The 25,262-nt window shown below is 36.4% G+C and overlaps 2 protein-coding genes and 1 pseudogene across 4 annotated transcripts; all 3 read left to right on the top strand.

The window, feature by feature from the left end:
- The window catches only part of LOC125273162, a 55,927-nt pseudogene that overhangs the window by 15,336 nt on the left and 15,329 nt on the right, over positions 1–25,262 (top strand).
- LOC125272707 (endonuclease domain-containing 1 protein-like) lies at positions 46–8,640 on the top strand. Of its 3 annotated transcripts, XM_048197765.1 has the most exons (4): positions 46–4,324; positions 4,568–4,634; positions 6,052–6,368; positions 7,251–8,640. In XM_048197765.1, exons 3-4 carry the CDS (start codon positions 6,087–6,089, stop codon positions 7,800–7,802), a joined length of 834 nt encoding a protein of 277 aa, XP_048053722.1. In that variant the 5' UTR covers positions 46–4,324; positions 4,568–4,634; positions 6,052–6,086; the 3' UTR covers positions 7,803–8,640. The 3 variants fall into 3 exon arrangements, with proteins under 3 accessions (XP_048053722.1, XP_048053723.1, XP_048053721.1); XM_048197766.1 differs by lacking the exon at positions 4,568–4,634; XM_048197764.1 differs by lacking the exon at positions 46–4,324 and having other exon boundaries at positions 4,378–4,634.
- LOC125272708 (endonuclease domain-containing 1 protein-like) lies at positions 22,005–25,109 on the top strand. Its single transcript, XM_048197768.1, has 3 exons — positions 22,005–22,123; positions 23,740–24,056; positions 24,364–25,109. Exons 2-3 carry the CDS (start codon positions 23,775–23,777, stop codon positions 24,925–24,927), a joined length of 846 nt encoding a protein of 281 aa, XP_048053725.1. The 5' UTR covers positions 22,005–22,123; positions 23,740–23,774; the 3' UTR covers positions 24,928–25,109.

The raw sequence follows: 25,262 nt of genomic DNA, 5'->3' as shown, positions 1-25,262 counted from the left end.
CCGACCCACCCATTGTCCTGTTCTTGTCGAGGGTTCTCCTGTTTACAGGGTTAGGAAACTGCTGGACGTACGCCGCCGGGGGCGTGGTTACCAGTATTTGGTTGATTGGGAGGGTTACGGTCCCGTGGAGAGGAGCTGGATTCCACCCCGTGACGTCCTGGGACGTTCGATCATTGATGACTTCCTTCGCTCTCGCCAATCCTCTTCCTCGGGAGCGCCAGGGGGCGCTCCTCGGGGTAGGGGTACTGTCATGAGCCGGGTTTGATTTTCCTCTTGTTTTCTCCCTTTCCCCCTGCCTTCATTGCTTATTTACTTCAGCTTTTTTGTCATTTCTGTCGGCGCTCGTGCCTATTCGCGTCCGCACCTGTTGTGTGTCTTCGGTGATTGTCTTGGCTATTTCTCCCTGCTGTTTGTTCGTGTCTTTGTCCCAGTTTTCCCAGCTGCAATGTCTCTGTGTGACGACGCTTGGCAGTCTGCCAAAGACAGCTAAACAGACATTTTTAACAGACATGTTACACAGATTTTATAAATTTGATTAATGCGGTTCTCTGAGTGTTCAATCTCCAGATTACCCCAGATGACTTCTGGGATGGCTGCCTTGACATACTAACTGAAAGCAACTGGACTGTGCAACAAGCGAGATCAAGAAACACAAGGACATGGCTGCAGAGAGGAAAAGAGGCATTGGTTGATGGGCCTTCACTCCCCCTGAAAGAGGAAGTTGAAAACTTCTGAGGGGCTGATATGGACAAAGACAGAGCCAACGCGGTAATGACCGAGAAAACATGCTGTTTTCATGCAAATGGTCTCAACCGCAGCTTGATCAAAAGTCAGACTGAGGAGAGGCAGAGAGATAACAGCAACCAAGTCAAACTACTGTCACACCATAACACCAGGCCCTTCAGTTCAACTGATTGCTGACCCGAGCAGAAGGACTTCATCTTTTCCTAAGAAGGTACAGGTGATACATGTCCAATTATCACTACAGAGACCGCTTCAAATTTTATTGATTGGCCATATTAATTACATTTTGATTATTCACTGGTCCAATAGCAGTTCCCTGCATTATATTCAGCTAACACTCTCTATGTGCTTTCTTCCAATAGACATCATTCCAGCCATAAGCATTAAAAATCAGAAAGAAAGAAAAAAGGAGGGGAGGCTGAGTGCTTGACTTAACAATGAACTAAAACTGGGACTGGACTTAGTTAGGAACTTGGATTAGTGAGAGGATATTGAATTAACTAACTAACAGCAAATACATAATTAGATCACTGATGATGACATTTTCGACTTGCCTTTTAAGACAGACCTAATGAGCCTGTATGATACTGAGCTCTCTATAAGAAAAAGAAAAAAAAGAAGAAAAAAAAGAGGACATAATGTACTTAAGAAAAATGTGGATGATAAAGCTGTGGTGCTGGTCACTCCATCTTGGTCAATATTTTTTTTAGGGCTACTATAGATCTAAAGTAATAATTCCAAAATTACAAATTTATGATATAAAGGCTGTCATTACCAGGGATTGCATGGTGTTAATACTGTATTGTTGGTCATGAATTCAAAACAATGGTGAGATCTAAAGTCAATTCAAAGAGCAGCTTATGACGAAATGGAAAAAAAAAGACTTATGACAAAAGATTAAATTAATAGATGAATGACAAATTAGCTTTGAGAAATTGAAATTGGTTCCTTCACACTGCGATATGTCAGACATAGCAGATCATTTGATTTATTAGATAATTGGAGCATTTGAGTTTATGACTGTGGTGTTTAACACAAGTACATGGCAACTAATACCGATCAGCTGTATTATTGGAAACATTTAGACACTGTCAAATGGGGAATGCCACATGGCCTATGTTCAGTAGATCATGTCATTAGAATTTTGTTACTAATTTAGAATTGGTGGTGTTCGAACCTTGATATTTAGGATGGTAAATTGCATATAAAATTATATAAATATTGATAAGTCAATTAGGAGGCATACTCTAAAACAATATAAGACGACAAATGATTACACCAGCAACTCTTTGGATTCGCATGGTTTTTAACCATTGCGCAAGGGGGGAAATGACAATCAAAGTCACTGACAGATGATTTGATGATTTTTTTTTATGATAAATGATTGATATTTTTAATTTTTTAGTCAAATGCAACATTTGTGTCCAAAAACAATGTCAGAAAAGATGTGTACATGGATTTGAATGGTCAACCAAGGGGAATACCAAATGAATTTAAGGACGCAGATGAAGTCAAATCAGAATTTGAGTATATTTGTGTGTATAATTTATGAAAAAAAAAATATGAATTACATTTATTGTGATTAACAGAAGCTCATTAACCACATTGAAAAATACTGAACAGTTGGGGACCCATAAGCAAAATGACATGGCCAAACAGAGACAAACATTAAATTAGTTATACGAAGAAGAAAGGAGGTGTTTGTAAAGTATATATGAAGCTAACACTTATGTTCCAAATAATACAGCTCCTGATGGATTATTCAACGAGGCAATGAAGAAACTGAAAAATAAGGGAAGAAATCTCTGAAAATGAAGGAGATAAGCATATTCGAAACTAGTTTGACAAAATATTTGAATTATGGGGTAAATTACTTACTAAAGGGAGAATAATAAAAGCAGTGCCTATTGCTATTTTGTTGTTGTTGTTGTTGTTCTGTTGTATTGTGCCTTTTCTCAGATAAATGATGGCCAATGCAGCTGCCAAACAGATGATCTGTGTAATCTGTAAGACGATCTGGAGTCAATATCGGATGCACCAACACTGGAGTGTATCCAATTGGTCCAGGGCTGGATGAACTGGACGAGTTTCTGTAAGACCGACTACATAAAGAGATGGAAGGGGTGTCTTTTTTATTTTTATCACAAAAGTTTGATCATGTTTTTGGTGAGAAAGGGAGTTAGTCATATCATGTCTTTTCTTTGGGGAAAAAAAAACAAAGTAAGTAATTTAGAACATGGGTAGAGTAGGCAGTTAGTAAGTGGGTGTTTTGTTTATTATTTTGGCTTAAAAACCCCTTCCTGTTTTTATTTTAGTTTTTATCTTTTATTATTATTATTACATTTGTTCAAGTTATTATACTTATATTACACTACATGAATGAGAGGGGACGACTGAGGGTCTGAAGCAGGTCATTATCTGTGTTACAAGGTAATGCAACCAGATTTAAAGGGAAATGACAAGAATGTTTTCTTAAATTTAATTTATTATTTATTCATTACTTTGAAGTTGTAATATGTACTTACTAATCTACTAAAAAGTCCAATGGAACTCAAAAGAAGAAAGGATCGACGAGCACATCAGCCCAGATAGCGCTCCAGGCCATTGGAAGCGCCTGAGAGTTCCTCTGACACCATGGGAAAACCAGTGCACCAAAATTAATAATCTTATATTAACCATAATGAGTTTAAGCACTGATATATTCTACATAACCATAACAACCATGGGCAAGACCTCTTCTGGAGTGCAGTCACATGAGGCAGCCGTTTGGTAGTGAAAAGGAGGATCACTATTGGTCCTGAGACGGAAGATGAGAGGGCTGACTTGTGAGGTTGCACTCTGGAAAAAGGGAAATGGAAGTGGGAATTAAGAGATTCCCAGAGGGGGGGATTTGATGGAGTATTTTATCCATCCTATAGAAAACAATTGTAGAATTAGTTTGCTTACTATAAAAGCTAGAAGTGTTTTGAGGCCTCTTTGCCACTGAGCATAATTTTGTTGGTAATTTTCCACCAGACAACAGGTGGCTGTGAAATGAACAAGACCATTGTTAAGTGTGTCATATGAAGGCTTCTTGCCTCTGGGGAGTGTTGACTGTTTTGATATAATGTTTCATTTGGCCAATGGGAAAAGGGTTGACCATCAATTGGCAGAAGGCCCATGAGAGATAAAGTCAAAAGATGTAGACTAGTTGGCAGTCGGCCACCCTTACTAAGAAAATTGTCCCTTACATAAGCAACACCTGAAGTTTTAATTGGTGAAATGACTATGGTGGAAAGGTCAGGGGAGTACATGGGAAGGAGGTGTGGGAGGAGGTCTTGTGTAGGTGAGAACATGGGAAAATGTAAGGGTGAATATTCTCAGCCAATGATATTACTTTGGTATGATTTATGAGATAAGAAAAATATATAAAAACTGTGCCCCGGCTAAGGGAGCCTCAGATGTGAAGCTGGTATCTCACTTTATTGTTTGACAATAAAGTTAAATACTTCTGGGACCTGAAACTTCGACTCTGTGACTTTTTCTTTGAGACCAGATCTGAAGGGACAAAGAGACATCGAATCTGCCACAACACTATCAGGTTGTAAAAAATAGTTCAATTCATGTTTAATTAATGTTTTTTTTTTTTTTTTTTTTTTTTTTTCTGGGCAGTAACAGTAAAAAAAAAACTCCATGAAATATTTAATGAAAAGCGGTATGTAGCCCATTATCTCGCTTATGCAAAAAAATAAAAATATATTTGCACATAATTAATCACATTCTCTTTAATATATGACATCCTTCCACCTGAACTCATGCTTTCTCTCTGATGGTTCCACTGAAGCTAAAATCCCTGTTTACTCGAACTACAAGTTTAAGAACTGCAATACACAAGAACAGTACATTGAAAAGTGAGTGACTTTTCTCCATATATTTTACAAGAATTGCTCTTCTTTTTTTTGAAATTATACATTTAGTCATTTTTTGACATTAGCATGCATTGTATTGACTTTTATTGTCCCCCATGGGGAAAATGTGTTTCAGTGTTTCAGTATACATGGCATCTACACTCATCCCTGAGACATTGTCGCTCTTTTTTATTTTAATCTGCAAAATAATAATAATAATAAACACTATTATGCTTTGAATGGTATGTTGCATATGATTTTTTAATGTACTCCACTGATATAGAGGGTGCGCACTGATGTCAGAAACAGTGGTGGCAAAACTTCCTGCAACTTAAGTTTACATGGGTCGTGTCCTAATTGACGCCCCTAAACGTCTCCTAATTGATGCTTAAATAATTTAGATATAGTATACTCTAGCGCGTCTCCCAATCGACGTCGGCTGAGTTGGTCAATGTCTCTTGACCCTTTATCACTTGGGAATAAGTGTTCCCTAACTTGCTGCGCAGCAATAAAACAGGCAGACTCCAGACTATGCCTAAGAATATGCTTTAATCACAGCCAGAGGAGCTTGTATAATCACAGAGAATCCCACCAGCAAAATACAACAGTTTATATAGGATAGGAGCATGGCAAAGCATTCTACAATATGATTGGTTCTTCAGATGTCAAACCCTTCTGTTACTAGGTAAAGCAAGATCTGCCCAAATCATGTGTTTATTAGTTTGCTTGTTACTTAATATCATGGGGCTATTTATATAGTTGTCTAGCTGTCCCTAAGTTTCATTTCCCCTTTTGTTACATTCAGATATGATTCAGACACACACTGACTTTGGCCCAAGTTTTGGGGACATTTACGTTTCAAAAGCATTTAAATGTTATTCCTGCAAGGAATGTTAGTTATGATTAATTACAAAATCCCATCACAACATTTAAAAGCCTCAACACATGATATGCTAGACAACACTATAAATACAATATAGATAGATCAACATCCAAAGCATCACCACCAGAATTTAATTTGTCAGAATTTAAAATGTCAGAAATCCAGAAAATATATGGAGAAATATTACTTCTATGCCTTTCTTTGCATTTAATCTTTTCAGAAAATTACCAGTTGTGAAATCTTATTAGAGTATAAAACTAAATCTGGCACAATTTCACCTGAAACCACCACTATGTGTAGAGCTGCCTTTAGCCTTTATTATACTTTATTATTTATTGAGTATTTAATTGTAGACGTTTAATTACTAGATGGAAGGTGTTGCCTCACATTTCTTAAATTCTTGCATTATTGTCTCTTCCTTGATAATACCTTGATCTTTGACTTGTACTGCTGTAAATTTGAGGTTAGTGATTATTTGTTATTAGACAATGTAAGCTATTATAAAAAAAGTAACACATTTGGTTGTTGTTGTTCCAGAGATCTTGATCATTCATCATCTCATCCTCTTCATCATGACGCTGTTTCTTCATGTGCTGATGCTGTTTCTTCTCTCCGGTGGTTCGGCCAGAGTTGTGCCGGATTTTGAGCAGGAGTGTGGTCAATTTTTTGCAGGTGGAAAATCACCAACAAGATTTACTGGATCAAAGTACAAGCAGATCTGCCAAAATCTAAATAATCTCTACTATTATGCCACATATTATGATACATACAACAGGATCCCAGTGTACTCAGCCTACAAGTTTGAAGGGATAATGGACTGCACAAGACAAAACAACTGGTACATTGAACCTCAAGTAAGTGAAATATAATTCTATTAAAGGTTGTATTCTGTTATTGTTCAGTATTTGTTCTTCATATTAGTTTGTCGTAAGGATGTTTTTCCATGGTGTGGATGGAGTCATTTCAAATTTACTGATCACAGCTATTAAAGTTTCACAAATAAAACAACAACCCAGTATTTAATAAAATATCAAACCAAGTAACAAGACACATTTTTTTCCAAGCAAACCATTTCACAAAATGAAGTTTGTTGAGTATTACATTATAAATCAGAAGATAAACTATTCAAAACAAAAAGGATTAAAGGATTAGTTCACTTTCATAAAAGGTAATAAAAGGCTTCTGAAGTGAAGCGATGCGTTTGTGTAGGATGTAGCGTAAGCTTTTTGAACTGCAAACGTTTTTACACTTTCTTTGTAACTTGTATACGGAAGGCGGTCTGGTGGAAGCAAGATATTTTACTTCATGACTTGTTAAATATGTATATTTTTCTTACACAAATGCATCACTTCACTTCAGAAGGCCTTTATTAACCCCCAAAGCCGTGCAGAGTATGTTTATGATGGATGGATGGATGTGAATGGACGCACTTTCTTCAGCTCATACTCATGAACCCTGTTCACTGCCATTATAAAGCTTGGATGCGTCAGGATATTTAATAATATAACTCTGATTGTGTTTCATTCTGAAAAATCTCCAACAGTGTTTGTTTGCAGATTTCACTTGGTTTGATTTCTTGTACAGTTTATCCACACTACATATGAGTAAATCAGGCATAAATAATTTTGGAAGAAATAATTTTCACAATAAAGAATGCTTAAATATGTAATTTTGATTATCAAACATTACTTTTTGATGTGAAACTTTCTTGATATTCAATTGTTTCAATGTTGCAGCTTGATGATGATAAAGCAGGACCATCCATGGCATCTGAGGGGTCTGTGGATATAAAACTACGAGGAAACCATCAAGCTCTCAATGGAGATTATGTGAAGTCCGGCTACCACAGAGGTCATCTGGCACCAGTCTATCAGGCACAATCACAGAGCTGTTCTGACGCCACCTTCACTCTCACTAACGCTGCTCCACAAGACCCCTCTTTTAACAGCGGTCAATGGAAGGTACTAGAAAGAAACATTGCAAAAGCACTATCTGAGCAATGTCTACCAAAAAAGTATTCTGTTTACATTGTAACAGGGGTGACACCAGGTACAAGTAAATTGAAAAACAGAGTTAATGTGCCTAGTTATTTCTGGACTGCATACTGCTGCTTAGACCAGAATAACAAATGTCAAATCTCAAGAGGATTTATTGGAGAAAACAAGAACATCACTCCCCGGAACATAAATGTGAATGATTTAAAGAAAGTGTTGGCAAAGCTTTATAAAGTCACATCTTTTGAGGTGTTTGATAGCTCTACAGTACCCCCAATTAAACAAAAAAAGTAAAGCTTTCAGAATAAATGTAACGTGTAGTCCTGTTTTACCTGCCAAGTTAGTTTCCTTGGTTATTAATCAGCTCTACACCTGTTCTGTTTCAGTCAATCATCCTCTGTGTATTTAAGCCCTCAGTGTCCTGTGTTTCATTGTCTGATATCGTGTGTTTACACCACAATGATGTACTAAAAACAGATGACAATGTTGTCAAAACGTTCTCACGGATCTGTGAAAATGATTAAAAAGGCTGTACTTTGCAGGTCAGTAGTTGGCGAAGTCACTTTTGTCAAGAAACACGTAATACTCATGCGCATGACATCACTGTTTTCACAAATTCTTTTGCTTACATGGAGACGGTAAAGGCATAATTTTAAAAAAACTTGCACTTTGAAACCCATTTTCAAAACTTTGCATTTTCAGGCCAAAACACAAAAAGTTTGCCTTTTTCGGTTGAAAGCTGTGTCGTGTAAACATTTTCTAAGTTTAACGTGGTTGTGTTTGTTTATTCTCCTTCTTATTTCCTGTTGGATTTATTACATTTTTGTTAATTACTCCATCACTGTGTGCTTCTCTACAGGAATAAATGATTATAATTATCTGCTGAATCGTAAAGGAAATCATAAAGAAACTTTACATGCAATTCTTGTTTTTTTGTAATATTGAATTCAGGGATGCAAACAGGTGGGAGGGAGGTGAGAACATTGCCTGGGGCGGGGGCATGCTCCGCACACAATGATTTTTTTTAAAGATATTTGCTTTGCATGCTCATTATTTGTAGTTACTTTAAGGGATTTTTTAAATTTATTTTTTATTACCTTATATGTCATTTTTCACAATTTTGTTTTAAAATATTGTTGCAAAATTTTACCAAATTCAACATTTGGTCAAAATCTCATGTTATAAAAGATGAAGTGCTATGCAGACTATTAAAGACAATATTGGCTGACTAGATAAAAACACTTTCTCATTGGATCTATGCAAATTCCATAGGTGACCTATTTTGATTTCAAAAGGGTGTTGTCACTGAAAGGTGAGGAGTTTGCATCTATGTGCATTATAATGATGTTTGACTGTAATCAATAATAATTCAATTCAATTCACATTTATTTGTATAGCGCTTTTCACGATACATATCATTTCAAAGCAGCTTTACAGAGAATGCATGTCAACATTACAATTTAAAGAATGCAGTTAGCAAATAATGTAATAATTTAGGCAATTTATTTACAATCACTGTTAGCAGTTTAACTGAACGTAGAAGCTCCTGGAAAAATGAATTACATTAACAATAATTAGGAAACAGAAATTGTGCAATGTGCATGTTGATCCGGATGATTGTGTCTTCTGAAATCCTCGCAGGATTTTTTTTTTTTTTTTTTTTTTTCATATCGGACAGATATCCATTAGATTTTATATCATGTTGCACACATTTCCACCGTGGCTAACTGCTAGCCAAAACACTGACACAGATTGAATCTTGGTGTCATTGCAAGATTGTAAGTTACATAATTACATAGCCTATATGACTTTTACTCATATATGGTGTTCAGAAACTTCCCACCCAATCACTGTGATTTTAATGCAACAGAAATTTATTTACACTAAAATAGCCATTGCTGGAAACACTGTATCACAAACTCAGCAGTTGAATGTTGATTTTCACGCACACTGGCTGACTTTTAAAATCAAGTCAGGTCAAGTCACCCTTATTTCTATAGCACTTTATATATTACAGATTGTTTCAAAGCAGCTTTACAATGATAAACAGGAAAATAATGACCAATGATGCAAACAGAATTCAATTCTGCTGCAGTTCTGAAAAGAAAAAAGAGTAATTTTTCAGTTCACTGTTGATTCATTTCCATTCATCAATAATGAAATGAGTTTGCTTGAGCTATAAAGCATCTCCGGAGAAAGCAGTAATGTCATCATTCAGTTCAGTTTAGTTCAGTTCTCATCTAATAGAGTCAGTGCTGTCAATCAATAATATTACTGAATATTAAGTGTCAGAAATCAGAAAGATACAAAAAAGGGAAAATAGAGAGAAATATTAAACACTTTTGTTTGCATTCATTCCTTTAAGAAAATGACATGTAGTGGCGAAGTGTTTTTAGAGTGTAAAATAAAATTTGGCACAATTTCAACTGAAACCAAAAGAGAGTAAATATGATACTAACAGGAAGAGTCAGTGTGTTAAAACATCCTCCTCATTATAAACAAAACATGTATTTAATAAAGCTCGAAGAACAGCTTGTTTTGATATTTGGTGTCCTGTGACATTAAACGGCATTTGCAAATGCCTTCCTCCAGAGCAAGAAATCGGTGAATAGTTTTAGGCTACATCATCGCACCATAGGCCCCGCCCACTGGCATTCAGGGCTGACATTTGCCTACACTGGATGTGATCGTCACGTCCCATCATAAGCAAATAGAACCCATTATAATCACTGATGCTGTCTACACCGGATACAGTATACAGATGCACATTCAGCTTCAGACATATTCCACACACTTGAGTCTGTTGACAACAGGACAAATGGAAGAGTGAAAAAAAATTTTTACACATTTTTTTTATTTCTTTTTTGAAAGTGAAACTGAAAGTGACCCATACAGTATTTGTCCTTTGCATTTAACCCATCCAAGTTAGTGTACACAAATTAGTGAGTAGTGAAGACACACACACTGCAAACTGTTGACACAGACAGAGAGCAGTGGAAAGCCATTTTTTTCTGCAGCACCCAGGGAGTGATTAGGGATTAGGTGCCTTGCTTAAGGGCATCTCAGTCGTGGGTAAAGAGGGTGGAGAACGCTGTTCATTCACTCCCCCACTTATTTTTTTTCTTGCTGGATTAGAGAATCGGACAGGCAACCTTCAGGTAACCAATATGCCATGACTGCCTCCCTTCATTGTGTTGCGAATAGAGAGAAGGTAATGCGTCGCATAGCTTTGCCACATAGATTTTAGAATTGGTCAACTTATAATAAAACAGGCAGTATGCTATGGGAGCAGATGTGAGATACATTCATATTTCTGAAATAAACATCTATAAAAGCCTATCCTCTGGCAAGCGTAGGAATAGCGAACCTATGTCAACACAGAAGAAAGCCATTTGTAAGTCAGGTTGTTTGATGAGAAAGAGATGAAAGAATACATAAAGCTGTAGCAGCGGAGGACTATTATTGTGTTGGAACTACTGATGACGGCATGGATTGATGTTTGGTTGACTAATAGCGGAAAGAGGCGGTTCGTTCCTGCACACATGGAGAAATTAAATATTTAAGCCTTTTATTAATATTCTTCTCTTGAATGCAAAAATGTATTAAAAGTGACTGTAAAAATGTCTCAGAAAAGTTGGGTTAATTCTGAGAGAATCTCTACACTACATATGAGCAAATCAGGCCATATGACTTTGCTGTTTTTTCTCTTTGTCATTCATTAAAAATATGCACTTCTAAACTTTAATGTAAAATACTTTAAATAAATATTATTTATATAATATTATAATAATACAACAACAATATTTAATAATATATTATTTTATATATTTTATATTATTTTATTAATATTTCATATATTTGTATATGTTATATACTGCATGTGTGCCACATTTGTTTTGTTGGTTGGACAGGTAGTCTGAGCTGGTGTGATTGAGTGGAGGCAGGGACTAATTTGCATATTCATGATTCTGCATATACTAAATGAAGCAAGGGTGTAGAGTTACATTCAAGCTATTTTAATGCATGAGGAAACATTTTTTTACAGTAAAGAATGTTTAAATATGTCATTGTAATTATCAAAAATAAGTATTAAGGGATACAATTTTTGACCACAGGGACACTAAGTATTAGCATGCTGATGTTTCTTTTCTAACTGTTCTTAAGCTCATGTTTTCAATTGATTCAGTATTGCAGCTTGATGATAATAATGCACTACCAAACATGAAATTGGAGAAAGATGTGACTATACAAGGACTTGGAAAATGTCAAGCTCTCAATGGTGATTATAAGGACTCTGGCTATCACAAAGGTCATCTGGCACCAGTCTATCACGCACAATCACAGGACTGTGCTAACGCCACCTTCACTCTCACCAATGCTGCTCCACAAGACCTCTCTTTTAACAGTGATCAGTGGAGGGTACTGGAAAGAAACATTGCGAACAATCTAACAGAGCAATGTCTACCAAAAAAGTATTCTGTTTTCATAGTAACAGGGGTGGTTCCAGGTACAAAGAATGTGAACAACAGAGTGAAAGTGCCTAGTTATTTCTGGACTGCATACTGCTGCTTAGACCAGAATAACAGATGTCAGTTCTCAGATGGATTTATTGGAGTGAATGAGAACATCACTCCCCAGAACAAAAATGTGAATGTTTTAGAGAGAGTTGGAAAAGTTTTATAATATCACATCTTTTAAGGTATTTGATAGCTCTACAGTAGCCCTAGCAAAGAAACAAAAAAGTAAAGCTTTCAAAATAAATGTATCCTCTATTCAGTTTTCGTTTAGTTTTCTCTGTGTTTTGTTCCTGTTTTACCTGCCAAGTTAGTTTTCTTGGTTATTAATCAGCTCTTCACCTGTTCTGTTTCAGTCAGACAGGGGTGCCCCGAATTTAGCGATTCAGGAATTTTTATTTCTTATGCATCTGTTGCGATTATTTTATGACTATTTTAAATAATTTTTTTTATGTAAAGCATGTTGAATTACCATTGTGTATGTAATGTGCTATATAAATAAACTTGACTTGCCTTGACAATCATCCCCTGTGTATTTAAGCCCTCAGTTTCATTGTCTGGTATCATCTAATTCGTCTAGTTTAACGTGGTTGTATTAGTTTATTTTTAATCAGGGCTTTTTTGATTGAATGTATACGTATATTATTAAGCCTCTCATTAAGAAACCACAATTAGATCCAAATGAATCTGCTCAGTTGTCCTCCTTCTTGCAAAAAAAAGTGATATTTATGAATAATTTCAGTCAGAATTCAGGCCCGTGATAAGCAGAGAAACTGCACTTTTACGGTGGTGGTCAGAATTATTGGCACCCTTGGTAAATATGATCAAAGATGACTATAAAAATAAATCTGCATTGTTTATCCTTTTGATCTTTAATTAATAAAATTAGCAAAAATCTAACCTTTCATTGAAGGAAAAGAATTGAAAGTGGGGGGGGGATCACATTATGAAATAAATGTAGCAAATTAGCTCAAAATAAATATGAATAATTAATCATAACTAGTTATAATTAATTATTAATATTTGAATCAGTTAATAAAATTAACTTAATGTAATAAAATTAATTTTACAATCAATTAACCTGTTGTCCAGTGAACACACAGTGTTAATTGTTTATTAATTCTAAGAAATGTTCATTTCCAGGTTATGGGAAATAACAATCTTATTCTACTAAAAGCCTATAGTCAGGATCGACATGAATAGGGACTCCAGTATATGAGCGCAAAACACGGACAACTTTACGTGCGACATGAACAAGACTTTATTAACTAGACTAAACACTTAAACTACTCTAACATTCACACACATACATGCATACAGTTTACCAAGAGAGAGAGAGAGCTAAAGCAGAGTACAGGAAAGCAAGAAGTTACAGCATTGTTGGACATTCAGCAGATCAACAGCCTTGAGCAAACCATCAGTTTAGTTTTAACAGGCCCTTCTTTAAAAGGGGTAAGGATACTCAATGTATCCGATAATGAGACTAAGTTTGATACTTGCATGTCTCTCCAAGTTGAATTAAAACTGTCCTGATGCAATTTGTGGAGGCTCCCGTTGAATCTTTGCTGATATTGTCTTGATGAAAGAGAACCAGTTGGATTCAGAGGATCTTTGGTGAATGGAAGGTCTAGGCCGAGGCCTGGCACAAGCTTGGGTTCCTTAGAAGCTTCTAGCTTCTTACAGCGTCATCTTGATGTCAGAATTTGTCAGTAAAAGAGAAGAAGAGGAGGAAGAGCAGGAAGAGAAGGGGGTTTGATCTTGTGATCAGTGAATAAAAGGGGTGAAGATGTCACACCCTCTGGAGGTGTCTGAGCCAATAAGGAGTTTCCATTTCAGAGGGAAGTTTTACGAGTCTTTGTTCTGTAGCAAGATATTAGCATAAGACACTGGATTGGATGAATGAGAGAATAACCTTCTAGATTCTTATAATACTAACATGTCACAGAGTTAGTAACATGTAACATGAATTACCAAATAGGAAATTAAAGTTGGAGTCCGTATATACCAAACATGCTGCCAATGTGATCTCAGTTAACTATACATTTGCAACTATGGAACATTAATACCAAAATAGTTCAAAAGAGAGAATTAATACATAGAATAAAGCCTATAAAAGGAAAGTCATTAGATGGGAAAATTGGATACGTGTTTATACATTTCCCAAGTGGTTATATAGAGAATACATAGGATTAAGAGAGTTTATTTGTCCTTCTCAGGAAGAATGAGTCACTAGTCTCTACAGCATTCTTCCGGATCATAAAAGTACCATATATCTGTAACAGGACACCTAGGTTGGCCTGTGTGCTAGCTACACTTGGGATGCTGGTTGCAGTTTTAGGGGGATGGGTTCACAAAACTTTGATAAAGTGAGTTCATAGGTAATTCATTAAATATATTGAATAATTGTGTGTGCCTGATTGGTCCAGATGCTACATAAATGTTTTTCTCCAAAACACATTGGCCACAATTATTGGCACCCCTAGAATTTTTTATGAGTACAATATCTATATTCCCTTTCATATTTACATTTTTTAGCACATCAGGGCGACTAGGAGCATGAAATTGTCCAGCCATGACTTCCTGTTCCACAGGAGTACAAATATGTGTAAACACAAAGGCCAAATTCCCTTAATCATTCATCACAATGAGTAAAACCAAAGAATATAGTTCTGATGTGGAGCAAAAGATTGTTGAGCTTCACAAAATAGAAAATGGCTATAAGACAAAAGCTAACACATTGAAAATCCCCATTTCCACCATCAGGACAGTAATTAAGAAGTTTCAATCAACTAAAGATGTTACAAATCTCCCTGGAAGAGGATGTGTGTCTAAATCGTCCTAATGTTGTCAGACAAGACTGGAACTTCAAACGGGACCGGCTTCTATGGTCAGATGAAACTAAAAAAGAGCTTTTTGGCAGCAAACCCACCAGATGGGTTTGGTGCACACATGGATAAAAAGTACCCCATGTCCATTTTTAAATATACTGCTGGATCTTTAATGTTGTGGGCCTATTTTTCTGTTGGAGGTCCTGGACATCTTGTTCAGATACATGGCATCAAGGATTCTAGAAAATACTAACAGATAAAAATCAAAACCTGACCACTTCTGCTAGAAATCCAATAATGGGCCGTGCTTGGATCTTCCATCGGGACAATGATCCAAAACAAACATCAAAATCAAAGCAAAAATGTGTCACTGAGGACAAAATGAAGCTTCAGCCATGGACATCCCAGTCCCCTGACCTGAACCCTAAAGAAAATGAGTGGAGTGAACTGAAGAGAAGAAGCACCAGCATGGAGCTGGAATCTGAAGGATCTGGAGAGATTCTGCATGAAGGAATGGTCTCTGATCTCTTGTCAGGTGTTCTCCAAAGGCATTATAGAAGAAGACTCAGAGCTGTTATCTTGGCAAAAGGAGGTTGCAAAAAGTTTTGAATAAAAGGGTGCCAATAATTGTGGCCAATGTGTTTTGGAGAAAAACGTTTCATAATGTTAGTTTCCCCCACTTTCAATTCTTTTCCTTCAATGAAAGGTTAGATTTTTGCTAATTTTATGAATGAAAGATCAAAAGGATAAACAATGCAGATTTATTTTTACAGTCATCTTTGATCATATTTACTAAGGGTGCCAATAATTCTGACCACCACTGTAGCTCCTGATCAAGGCTGTATCTTGTAAGGCTTGATTTTCCTGCTAAACAAAAACTGAGATAAAGCGTCCTGCAATAAAGTAATAAAACTTTAATCTGGAAAGAAGATCTACAATGCATTTCAGGATTGTTCATACGAAAGGTTTAATAGATGGAGCATGGGGCACGTCAATTAAGTCCATTTCGATTTCTGACAATCACTGCCTTAAATAAGTTGCAGTTTTCGTAAATATATCAAAACTATGCTTTTTGTTACGAGTAAGCAGAGCGCGACCGACTTAAAGGTAGATATTTACCCTGCATCCAATGTTTAAGGTCAGACTGACGAGTTTGTGTCCGGGAAGAGCAAGTTGGCCAAAGTGACTCTTCTAAAGCGATACCGGGACTGCAGTGAACGAAATAATTGAAGCTATAAGGTAATCAGAATAATCGAATATCTAAATTAATACATAACAAATGATTAATTTCTAATTGGAGACACAACCCTTAGAATAAGAATCATTTGAAATTGGAGTCAGATTAAGCGAGTGAAATTAAGTGAACTTAATAGAGACGCTGAAAAGGCATACACGCGTTAACCTTCGCCCAGGCGTGTCGGATTCTGTTTTTGGGCCGATGCGGGGTTCCTTACAATCTCAATACTGGTTTAATTTTATTTTAGTGCAACACTGTAAATCATAAAATACTCTTAGATCGACTACAAAATTACAGTGATGTATTGCATAGACAGGCATTGGTTTAGATCAGTGGTTTTCAAACTTTTTCAAGAGCGACCCTTTTTTTTTTTTTTTTTTACGCGACCCATAGGCTTATTCTTAAGCCAAGCATAAGAATAACAATAACAACCGCTTTTGATGATGCACGTGCACTGGATGATCATTGACGCGATTGCAATGCAAAGTTGATTCTGCACTAATTTGATCTAGCTATGGGATGCTCATTAACCTGTTAACCATTAACCATCATAAGAATTTTAACCAATTAAAAGCCTACTATCGTTTGCTGCATGCTTAAAAAATACACAAAACATATTCCACAACAAATCCTTTAAATGTGATATTCAGAACAGATCAAGTAACAAACAACTGTCACCCAACCAAAATCACACACACTCACACAAACTGTTTAAAAGCAAAAAATAAGGAAACAGAAGGAAAACAATTATCCTATTGATCTGAAATAAGTGCCTGTGTGTGTGTGTGTGTGTGTGTGTGTGTGACAGAAGACAAGACTCATGTTCACTGAACTCTTTAATGTGTGTGTGTGTTGCTGCCGATGGAGCGAACGAGTAGGCCTAATATATATTAATGAGAAGGGTGGGCCTGCTTATTCTGCATAATTTGGTCCCAAGCCGGTTCGCTGGATGAGAGGGCAACACGCATGTCCGGAGAAGCATTCAGTTTGTTTCGTTGTTTCGTCTTCATTTTGGTTAAAACTGAGAATCCAGTTTCACACATATAGGTAGTGGTGAAGGGTAGTAGCAATGAAATGCTTGCTTTGCTCAGCATGGGATACTCGGTGAAGAGGCCAATCCAGAACGAAGACAATTTTTCTGTTTTGTGACGAGTTTTCAAAGTGTTGTCACTGGTTAGTTGGATCATTTCTGATTCTTCAGAAGGAGTTAAATTCAGTTCAGCAATTGAATCTGGAGTTTCAAAGTCAAAGGGATTTTTCACCCACCGCTTGTCTTTTAATTCATCGAACTTCGCCTGGGGAAAGTAGCAAGAAAATTTCCCCATCAGTGCATCCAGATGTGACTGAATGAGACGCGTCAGGCCAGCGACCGATTCGTTGGGCACATCGTTTTCTTCAATGCGTTTCATCATTGTCGGGAACATATAGTAGCTCGCGGTTTTGAGTCGCAGCTGCCAGAGTTCGAGTGATTTCTGGAAAGCCTGAATTTGTTCGCAATGTCTGAAAATGTTGTCTTCCCGTCCTTGTAGTTTTAGATTCAGTTCGTTTAGAACAGAAAATATGTCAGCCAGATAAGAAAGGGTTAAAAGCCATTTCTCATCACTGAATTGGCTTGCGAGAGGTGACAGTTTATCAGTAAAAGCACGTATTTCATACCTCAATTCGTACACTCGGCTGAGCACCCTACCCTTCGACAGCCATCTCACGTCTGTATGAAAGAATAAATGTTTGTGCTCGGCTCCCATTTCAACACACAGGGCCTCGAAAAGTCGGCTATTTAAGAGCACTGCCTTTAATGTAGTTCACAACTTTGACAGTGTCTCTCATCACTATTTCAAGCTCAGGTGGGATTCCTTTTGATGCCAACGCTTCACGATGAATAAAACAATGGTACCAAACAATGTTTTGTCCTACTGCATCCTTAATCCTTCTGACAACTCCACTATTTTTGCCAGTGAGGTTGGCCGCCCCGTCGCTGGTGATGCCTTTGCAATTGGCCCAATCCAGACCACTTTTTGTTATGAATGCATTTAATTGTTCAAAAATATGTGCTCCTGACATGCTAGAAGGCAAAGTTAGGCAGCACAGAAGATCTTCAAGAAATTCACCTTGCCAAATGTACCGAACATAAACAAGTAACGTAGCGCTTGATGCAACGTCAGTGCTCTCATCCAGCTGAATAGCAAAATCCCTCGCTGACTTCAGTCTCGCTATGAGCTGTTCTTCTAAATTCTGGGCAATATCCACAATTCGACGTGACACCGTATTGTCACTAAGAGGAATTAGTTTTAGCTTTTCAGATGCCTTTTCATCCAGAACTGTATTAACTATGTCTAGTGCAGCAGGCAATATTAATCGCTCTGCAATTGTGTGTGGCGCTTTTTCTTTGGCAACACGATATGAAACTTTATAAGATGCCAAGTGCAATTTGTCATTGTATGTCACACTTCTGCTGAGTAACTGAGCTGATGACTTAATTTCTTGAGACTTCCTCTGAAAAAAAGATAATGGTTTGTCCGCAAGATCTGCATGGCGTGTACTTAAATGTCTTTCCAACTTCGCTGGTTTCAAACTTTCATTTGCCAACTTTTCACCGCATATTACGCACATTGGTATTGCAGCACGGACTGCGTCCGAACAGTTGACAAACCCAAGCTTCAAAAAATCATCTTTATATGGCCTTACTCCGGATTTCTGCTTTTTCTTTGCTGGGCAAGTACTGCTACTCTGTTCACATGCATCGCCTTCGTTATCTTCCCTGCTGATCTCTGCTGTTTGCGGCAGGGTTTGACGACTGGCTGCGTATTCTGCTGCTTTGCTGATGCTGAATTGGCAAGTCATTTTTACCCAATGCCACCAGTTCACACCACAACACTGACATTATACACATGACATGCTAGAGCGGCATTTAGAGCGCAGGAGTTTTTGTGAAGATATGTCACTAATCTTTAAACAACTACATTATGCAGTATTTCCCACAGGAAATGGAAGTCTTGGAGGCTGTAGTTTTAACAAAAGCCCTGTCAAAAATACGCTGTATGATGCAAATTGACTTTTGCTGATATAAACAAGCATATCTGGGTGCAGGTAACAGAGAGTACATGAATACATGTTGTACACATTTTCCATTTACATAAGCTATACGACAGACACTGTAACAATACAAAGCTGGTTGAAAATTGACAAACTTGTCCTTTAAATGCATAAATCTGGTGCACTTTTAGTGCAAAATTAGGAGCTCCAACCCTGTTTCAGGGGCCAACTTGACCAAAGTACACGTGCTTGCATTGACTTGGACGTTAAAGTGAACATAAACCTAATTTTAGTTGTGATAGTGTCTCAGCCCACATAACACTAACACATTTTTAGGATTATCATTATAATATTTATTATTATTATCTGTCACAATCCTCAGTCACTCGCCCAGTCACCACAGAACTACATTTCCCAGCATCCATGCACTCAGTCTGCCATCATCACACATGCCACTGATTATCCTCTCAACAGAGACACTGCTATAAACAGTCACTCTCCAGTTCACCATTGTTTGGTCATGCCTGAACCACTTTCATTGTGAAAAAATTTAACTGATGCACGTTGAATGCATTGGCTCATGCAGAGATGGAGTTCGTTGCATTTAATAGAGTTTAGAGTAGAGAAACTTTGTCTATCACCAATGATAGAAATTTTTCTTAAGTTAAAAGGCTCTCATACAATACAACAATCAACAAACATACATTTCCTTATTAAAACAAACATCTTAAAGATTTTATATAGGGAAAAAAATTGAAACAACAATTGTGCATGTGTAGAATCTGTAATAATAGAAGCTGCTTTCCTCATTACTGCCATATTATAAAGGTTTGAAAGGTAAAGCTGTGAGACCCCAGTAGTCTTAAGATGCATGCTTAATAATTTTAGATTTGTTTTCTTATTTTCAGTTGAAATTAAGCTATACCAAGAGACTATTAAACATCATGGCTGATCCTACAAATGTCTGATACACTGTTGTTATAATGTCTTGTCTAACATTAAATCTTTTCAGCTGTCTCAGCAGAAATAAACGCTGATTAGCCTTCTTAAAACAGTTTGCATGTTGCGCAAAGGACAGTTGGCTGTCAATCACAGTACCCAAATATGTAAAGGATTCAACTTGTTCCACTTGCTGCCCCCCTAATCCTAAAGTGGTTCAGAAAGGGAAGAAGAAATTTTGAATGGACAACGATGTAAAGTCGATGAATAAAATCCTAACAAATGAGTTTGGAGCATCCAAATGTCTAGTAACAGTTAGACAAGCATCCTCTACTGCCCATTTCAACTCATATGCAAACTGGAGCAGGTTTAAACACTGACCTACATTGGCAGTGAGCTCCCCTGCTACCACCCTCTGGCCCCCCATGATCCTTTGCACAGGGAAGTTGTTTGGTGTCACAGAATAGATACAGGAGGCTCAGAGTTTGATTTTACGTATAAATGTATATATAGTATTTTTCTATACCACTGTAATAATTATACCAGTTAGATTTGGTACATTATTTTGGTCAAAACGACATTGTACTACTACCTTTACCAGCCTATTCAAATGTCATAGACACAATATACATTATATTTATTGTAAAAGGCCTTGGTGCAATAAACCAAAAAAATAAAAAATAAAAATAAACTAACATTAAACAAAAGGCGCAGCTTACACAATCTACTCATTGTTCAGAGCATGTTTTCTGGGGGGGGTCAACCAGCTTACAAAATGTGCAACGAAGGCGCCTCCTTGATTGTCTTGTTAAGATGACGCAGAAATGTGTTCCAAAACAATCATTTTTTTGACCCCTACACCCTTCATCCCTTCAAAGCTCTCACTCCGGAGGGTAAACCTATTGGGGCATAGGGATGAGCCCTTCCGAATGGAACACAGGGCCACTCTGAGATGCTGAAACCATAGATCATGAACTGCTCACACATGTTTGAAAGTTTAAAGCATATGCTCAGTTTCACAAAGCATATATATATATATATATATATATATATATATATATATATATATATATATATATATATATGTTGTTTAATGGATGATTCATTACTATTTTTGTTTTGTGATAGATGGTCATTAGTCCTTTGTTTGTAGTCCACTTTAATTCAGGGAAATCCTCCAGGTCCGGCATATTCTGTGGTTTTCCAGCATTTTCTACATATTTGAACCCTTTACAACATGATTTTGAGATCTGTCTGTGGACTGGATGTATTAAGAGCTGGGGGTGTAAACATCATACTTTTAAAGATCATACTTTTCATTTAGAACTATTCTTCATAAGCTACATAAGATATTTACATGTTTCCCTGAAGACAAAATAAGTACAGTTTATCCCAATCTTCCAATTCAAAAGGCATATAAGTAAAGAGACGAAATTATAGATTAGAAGTACAGGTGACAAAAAAAGCTTCTTGTGAAGAACAACACATATTAGAGTGGTGAGAAACAGATAGATCTTTAATTTCACTTGTTATTGTTAGTGCTTATGTTATTTTAAGTTTTATGTTATTTTTTTTTATTTAGTTCTATATAGCTTGTTAGACCTGTATTATGTGATCTACAAACCATATCATTTGTAAAATACTTTTAATACATTTATCAAATATAGGTGAGATTAGAGTTGTTACATGGGGACGTTGTCTCAAGGGCTATATACCCAATAGCCCCTCACTGCAGAACACTCGAGATCCAGGGGGCGGAGTTGGGTAGGTTAAGGGATATGTAAAGTGGGAGGAGTTGGATCTAGATCCACCCCCTGGATCTTGTGTTCTGCAGTGAGGACCATCTCTTTATATCAGTAAAGTATATGGTATTTGCATATAATATTTGCATCTAAAGGAATTAATCTTATCACATTGTATGTTATATGGCATCCTTCTATCTGTACTCATGCTTTCACTCAATGTTCCACTGAACTAAAATCCCAACTCGACCTTATGAGCCTATACACGTTTGAAGAGTTTAAGAACTGCAAAACACAAGGACAGCTGTAAACTGAACCTCAGGTAGTGTCACTGTTTTCAGATCCATTTGTTATTTTTATTTGTTTATTACTGTGACTTTTCTAGGTGCTCTTCTTTTTGACACTAAAAAGTGTCCATAAAAGATTTCCAGTCAGTTAAAAGAAAATGTAAGTTTTATGATTTTCATTTTAAATTTGCAGTCTTTACACTATTATTTCAGCCCATTTTAGTTCTACCTTAACTCACATAGTATGTTGCATAGTATTTTTTTTTTAATGTAATCTATATAGGTGTAGAGGGAATGCTAAAACAGAAGTAAAACAATTGATTATCTGCTTAAATGAAAGACAGTTGGACTCAACAGTGATGTTACAACTTAACAACAAAGTGATCCATGAAATGATTTTGATGGCAGGGAAATACATAAAGCAAAACTTGAAGACATAAAAAAGCCTTGATGCTTTATCTGCTAGACAACACTATAAATACAGTATCTAATTCTAGAGCATCACCATTGTACATCGAATATCTTTTTATATCACCAAAAAAAAAATTGGTCAGAAACTAGAAATGTCACAAAAAAATATGAAACACTTTTGTGCATTTCTTTGCTTTCATTTCTTTTAGAAAATTACCCTTGTGAGATCTTATTAGAGTGTAAAACTAAATCTGGAACCATTTCAATCGAAACCACCAGTGGGAAAATATGATACTAACAAGAGTTTACTTTAGTGTCCTATTCAGTGAGTGTCTTTGTTTAACCTTCACTGCATGAGATCCATTGAGGGTATATCACTAAATACAATGTAAAGAGGAGACAATCAACTCATAGAAAATTGAATAAAAATGCAACATGGAAAATTTGTCATGGACATCATTTTGCTCCACAATATTGTTTATGCATACTATCTGGACTAAATGGAAAAAAAAAAAAAAAAAATTAGCCTGACATGTTATCAAAACTTAAGCTTGGAAAACATCTTTGGAGAATTTGGTCTTTGCTCATTCAAGTAAACAGGATCTATGCAGGATCTATACTTGCATGACTAGAAAATGGTCCCCATGTGAACTGACTTTGATGCCAGTCAGCCGTTCTGCCACCTGGCAAAAAAAACAAAAAAAAAAACATGTCTGGTGGATTTAGATAAATAGGGCCACAACATTTTGTGATATTCTATATCCTGTAGCAAACATCAGATATTGTTTTCTTTGAAGTGTTACGTTTAAGTATTATAAACGAACACATGCTTGTTAGGTGGACTTAAAGAATTTTGTTTAAATATGTATTGGAAAATTTAGGGAGATATGAGGTGGTTCAAGATTGAGAGCCTCTGCTCATGGTACATTACCTTCAAAGTGTTCATATGTTGAATGACAACATCAGTGTGTTCTTGCCTTTGGTGTAAGCAGTATTTGTAAAGCTTCCTTTGGTCTTTAAATTGAATCTGTTGAGTATTTAATAGTTGATGTTTAATGACACAGAAAGTGTGTATCATGTTTCTTACAGTCCTGTATCACTATCTCTTTATTTAATAAGTTAAGAGCTTGATCTTTTACTTGTACTGCTCTACATTTGAGATATGTGTTTATTTGTTATTTAAATATCACACACTATGAGCTGTTATAAAAACTATCACATGTGGTTGTTGTTCTTGCAGAGATCTTGATAATTCATCATCTGATCCTCTTCATCATGATGCTGTTTCTTCATGTGCTGATGCTGATTCTTCTCTCCGGTGGTTCGGCCAGAGTTGTGAAGAATTTTGAGCCTAAATGTCATGCATTTTTTGCAATTGGAAAATCACCAACAACATTTACTGGATCACAGTACAAGCAGATCTGCCAAACTCGAAGTGATGTTGTTCATTTTGCAACATATTATGATACTGACAACAGGATCCCAGTGTACTCAGCCTACAAGTTTAAAGGGAAAATGGACTGCACAAGACAAAACAATTGGTTAATTGAACCTCAAGTAAGTGAAATATAACTCTCTTACAAAACATGAGGAAACTTGATAAACAGGCCTATATACCAAACAATGTACAATACAAATGAACACAATCAAATAAATGCTTCTAATACAAAACAGATTGATCATATACTGTGGTACATTACAAAGCTGAATAGAAGAAGGAGCCGTATGGAAGGGTATTGAAATCTCGGCAGATTTGGCCTAAAATTGTTTTCTATGCTTACTTAAGGGTCTGTGTCAGTTAGTTGTTTTCATTGATCTTCTAATGAAATCATTCTTCAGCTCATTTTTTTCTTCAATTATGCAGCTTGATGGGGAAACAGGACCAAACATGGCATCTGAGGGGTCTGTGGATAAAGATCTACGTGGAATCCATCAGGCTCTCGATGGAGACTATGAGAATTCTGGGTTTGACAGAGGTCATCTGGCACCTGTCTATCAGGCACAATCACAGAGCTGTGCTGACGCCACCTTCACTCTCACCAATGCTGCTCCACAAGACCCCTCTTTTAACAGAGGTCAATGGAAGGAACTTGAAAGAAACATGGCAGAAACACTGTCCAAGCAATGCAAAGAGTATTCTGTTTTCATTGTAACAGGGGTGACACCAGGTAGAAATAAAATAAAAACAGACAGAGTTAATGTGCCTAGTCATTTCTGGACTGCATACTGCTGCTTAGACAAAAATGGTATATGTCAAATCTCAAAAGGGTTTATTGGAAAGAATGAAAACAATCCTCCTGAAGAAAAAAATGTGAATGATTTAGAGAAAGATTTGGCAAGGCTTTATGGTGTCACATCTTTTGAGGTGTTTGATAGCGATACAGAACCAATAGAACCAAAGCCACGAAAAAGAATAAAGCTTTTCTGAAACTGATAATGATATTGTCTGAAAGAGAAACTTTAAGAAAACCAATTTTTTTTTGTTATAATTATTTTTGACTAGATTATAACTAACAGCTGAATCATAATGAGAATCATAAAGAAAACTATTGCAAAAATTCTGCAATTCATACACATTTGAATTGAAACAATTATAATGTGTATAAATGAAGTGCATCATATATTACACTAATATGGAATAAAGATTGATTTTGGATTGAAAGAAAATATATTTTTTGACTCTTTAATGGACGGACATTACTTAGATTTTATTTCAATGGCGAACTGCTAAGCCACAAAACTGACACAGATTGAATCTTGATT

Source organism: Megalobrama amblycephala, linkage group LG7 (genome assembly GCF_018812025.1).
Source record: "Megalobrama amblycephala isolate DHTTF-2021 linkage group LG7, ASM1881202v1, whole genome shotgun sequence".
Lineage (NCBI taxonomy): Eukaryota > Metazoa > Chordata > Actinopteri > Cypriniformes > Xenocyprididae > Megalobrama > Megalobrama amblycephala.
Note: the sequence above shows the minus strand (reverse complement) of the source record. Positions and strands in the feature narration are given on the sequence as shown.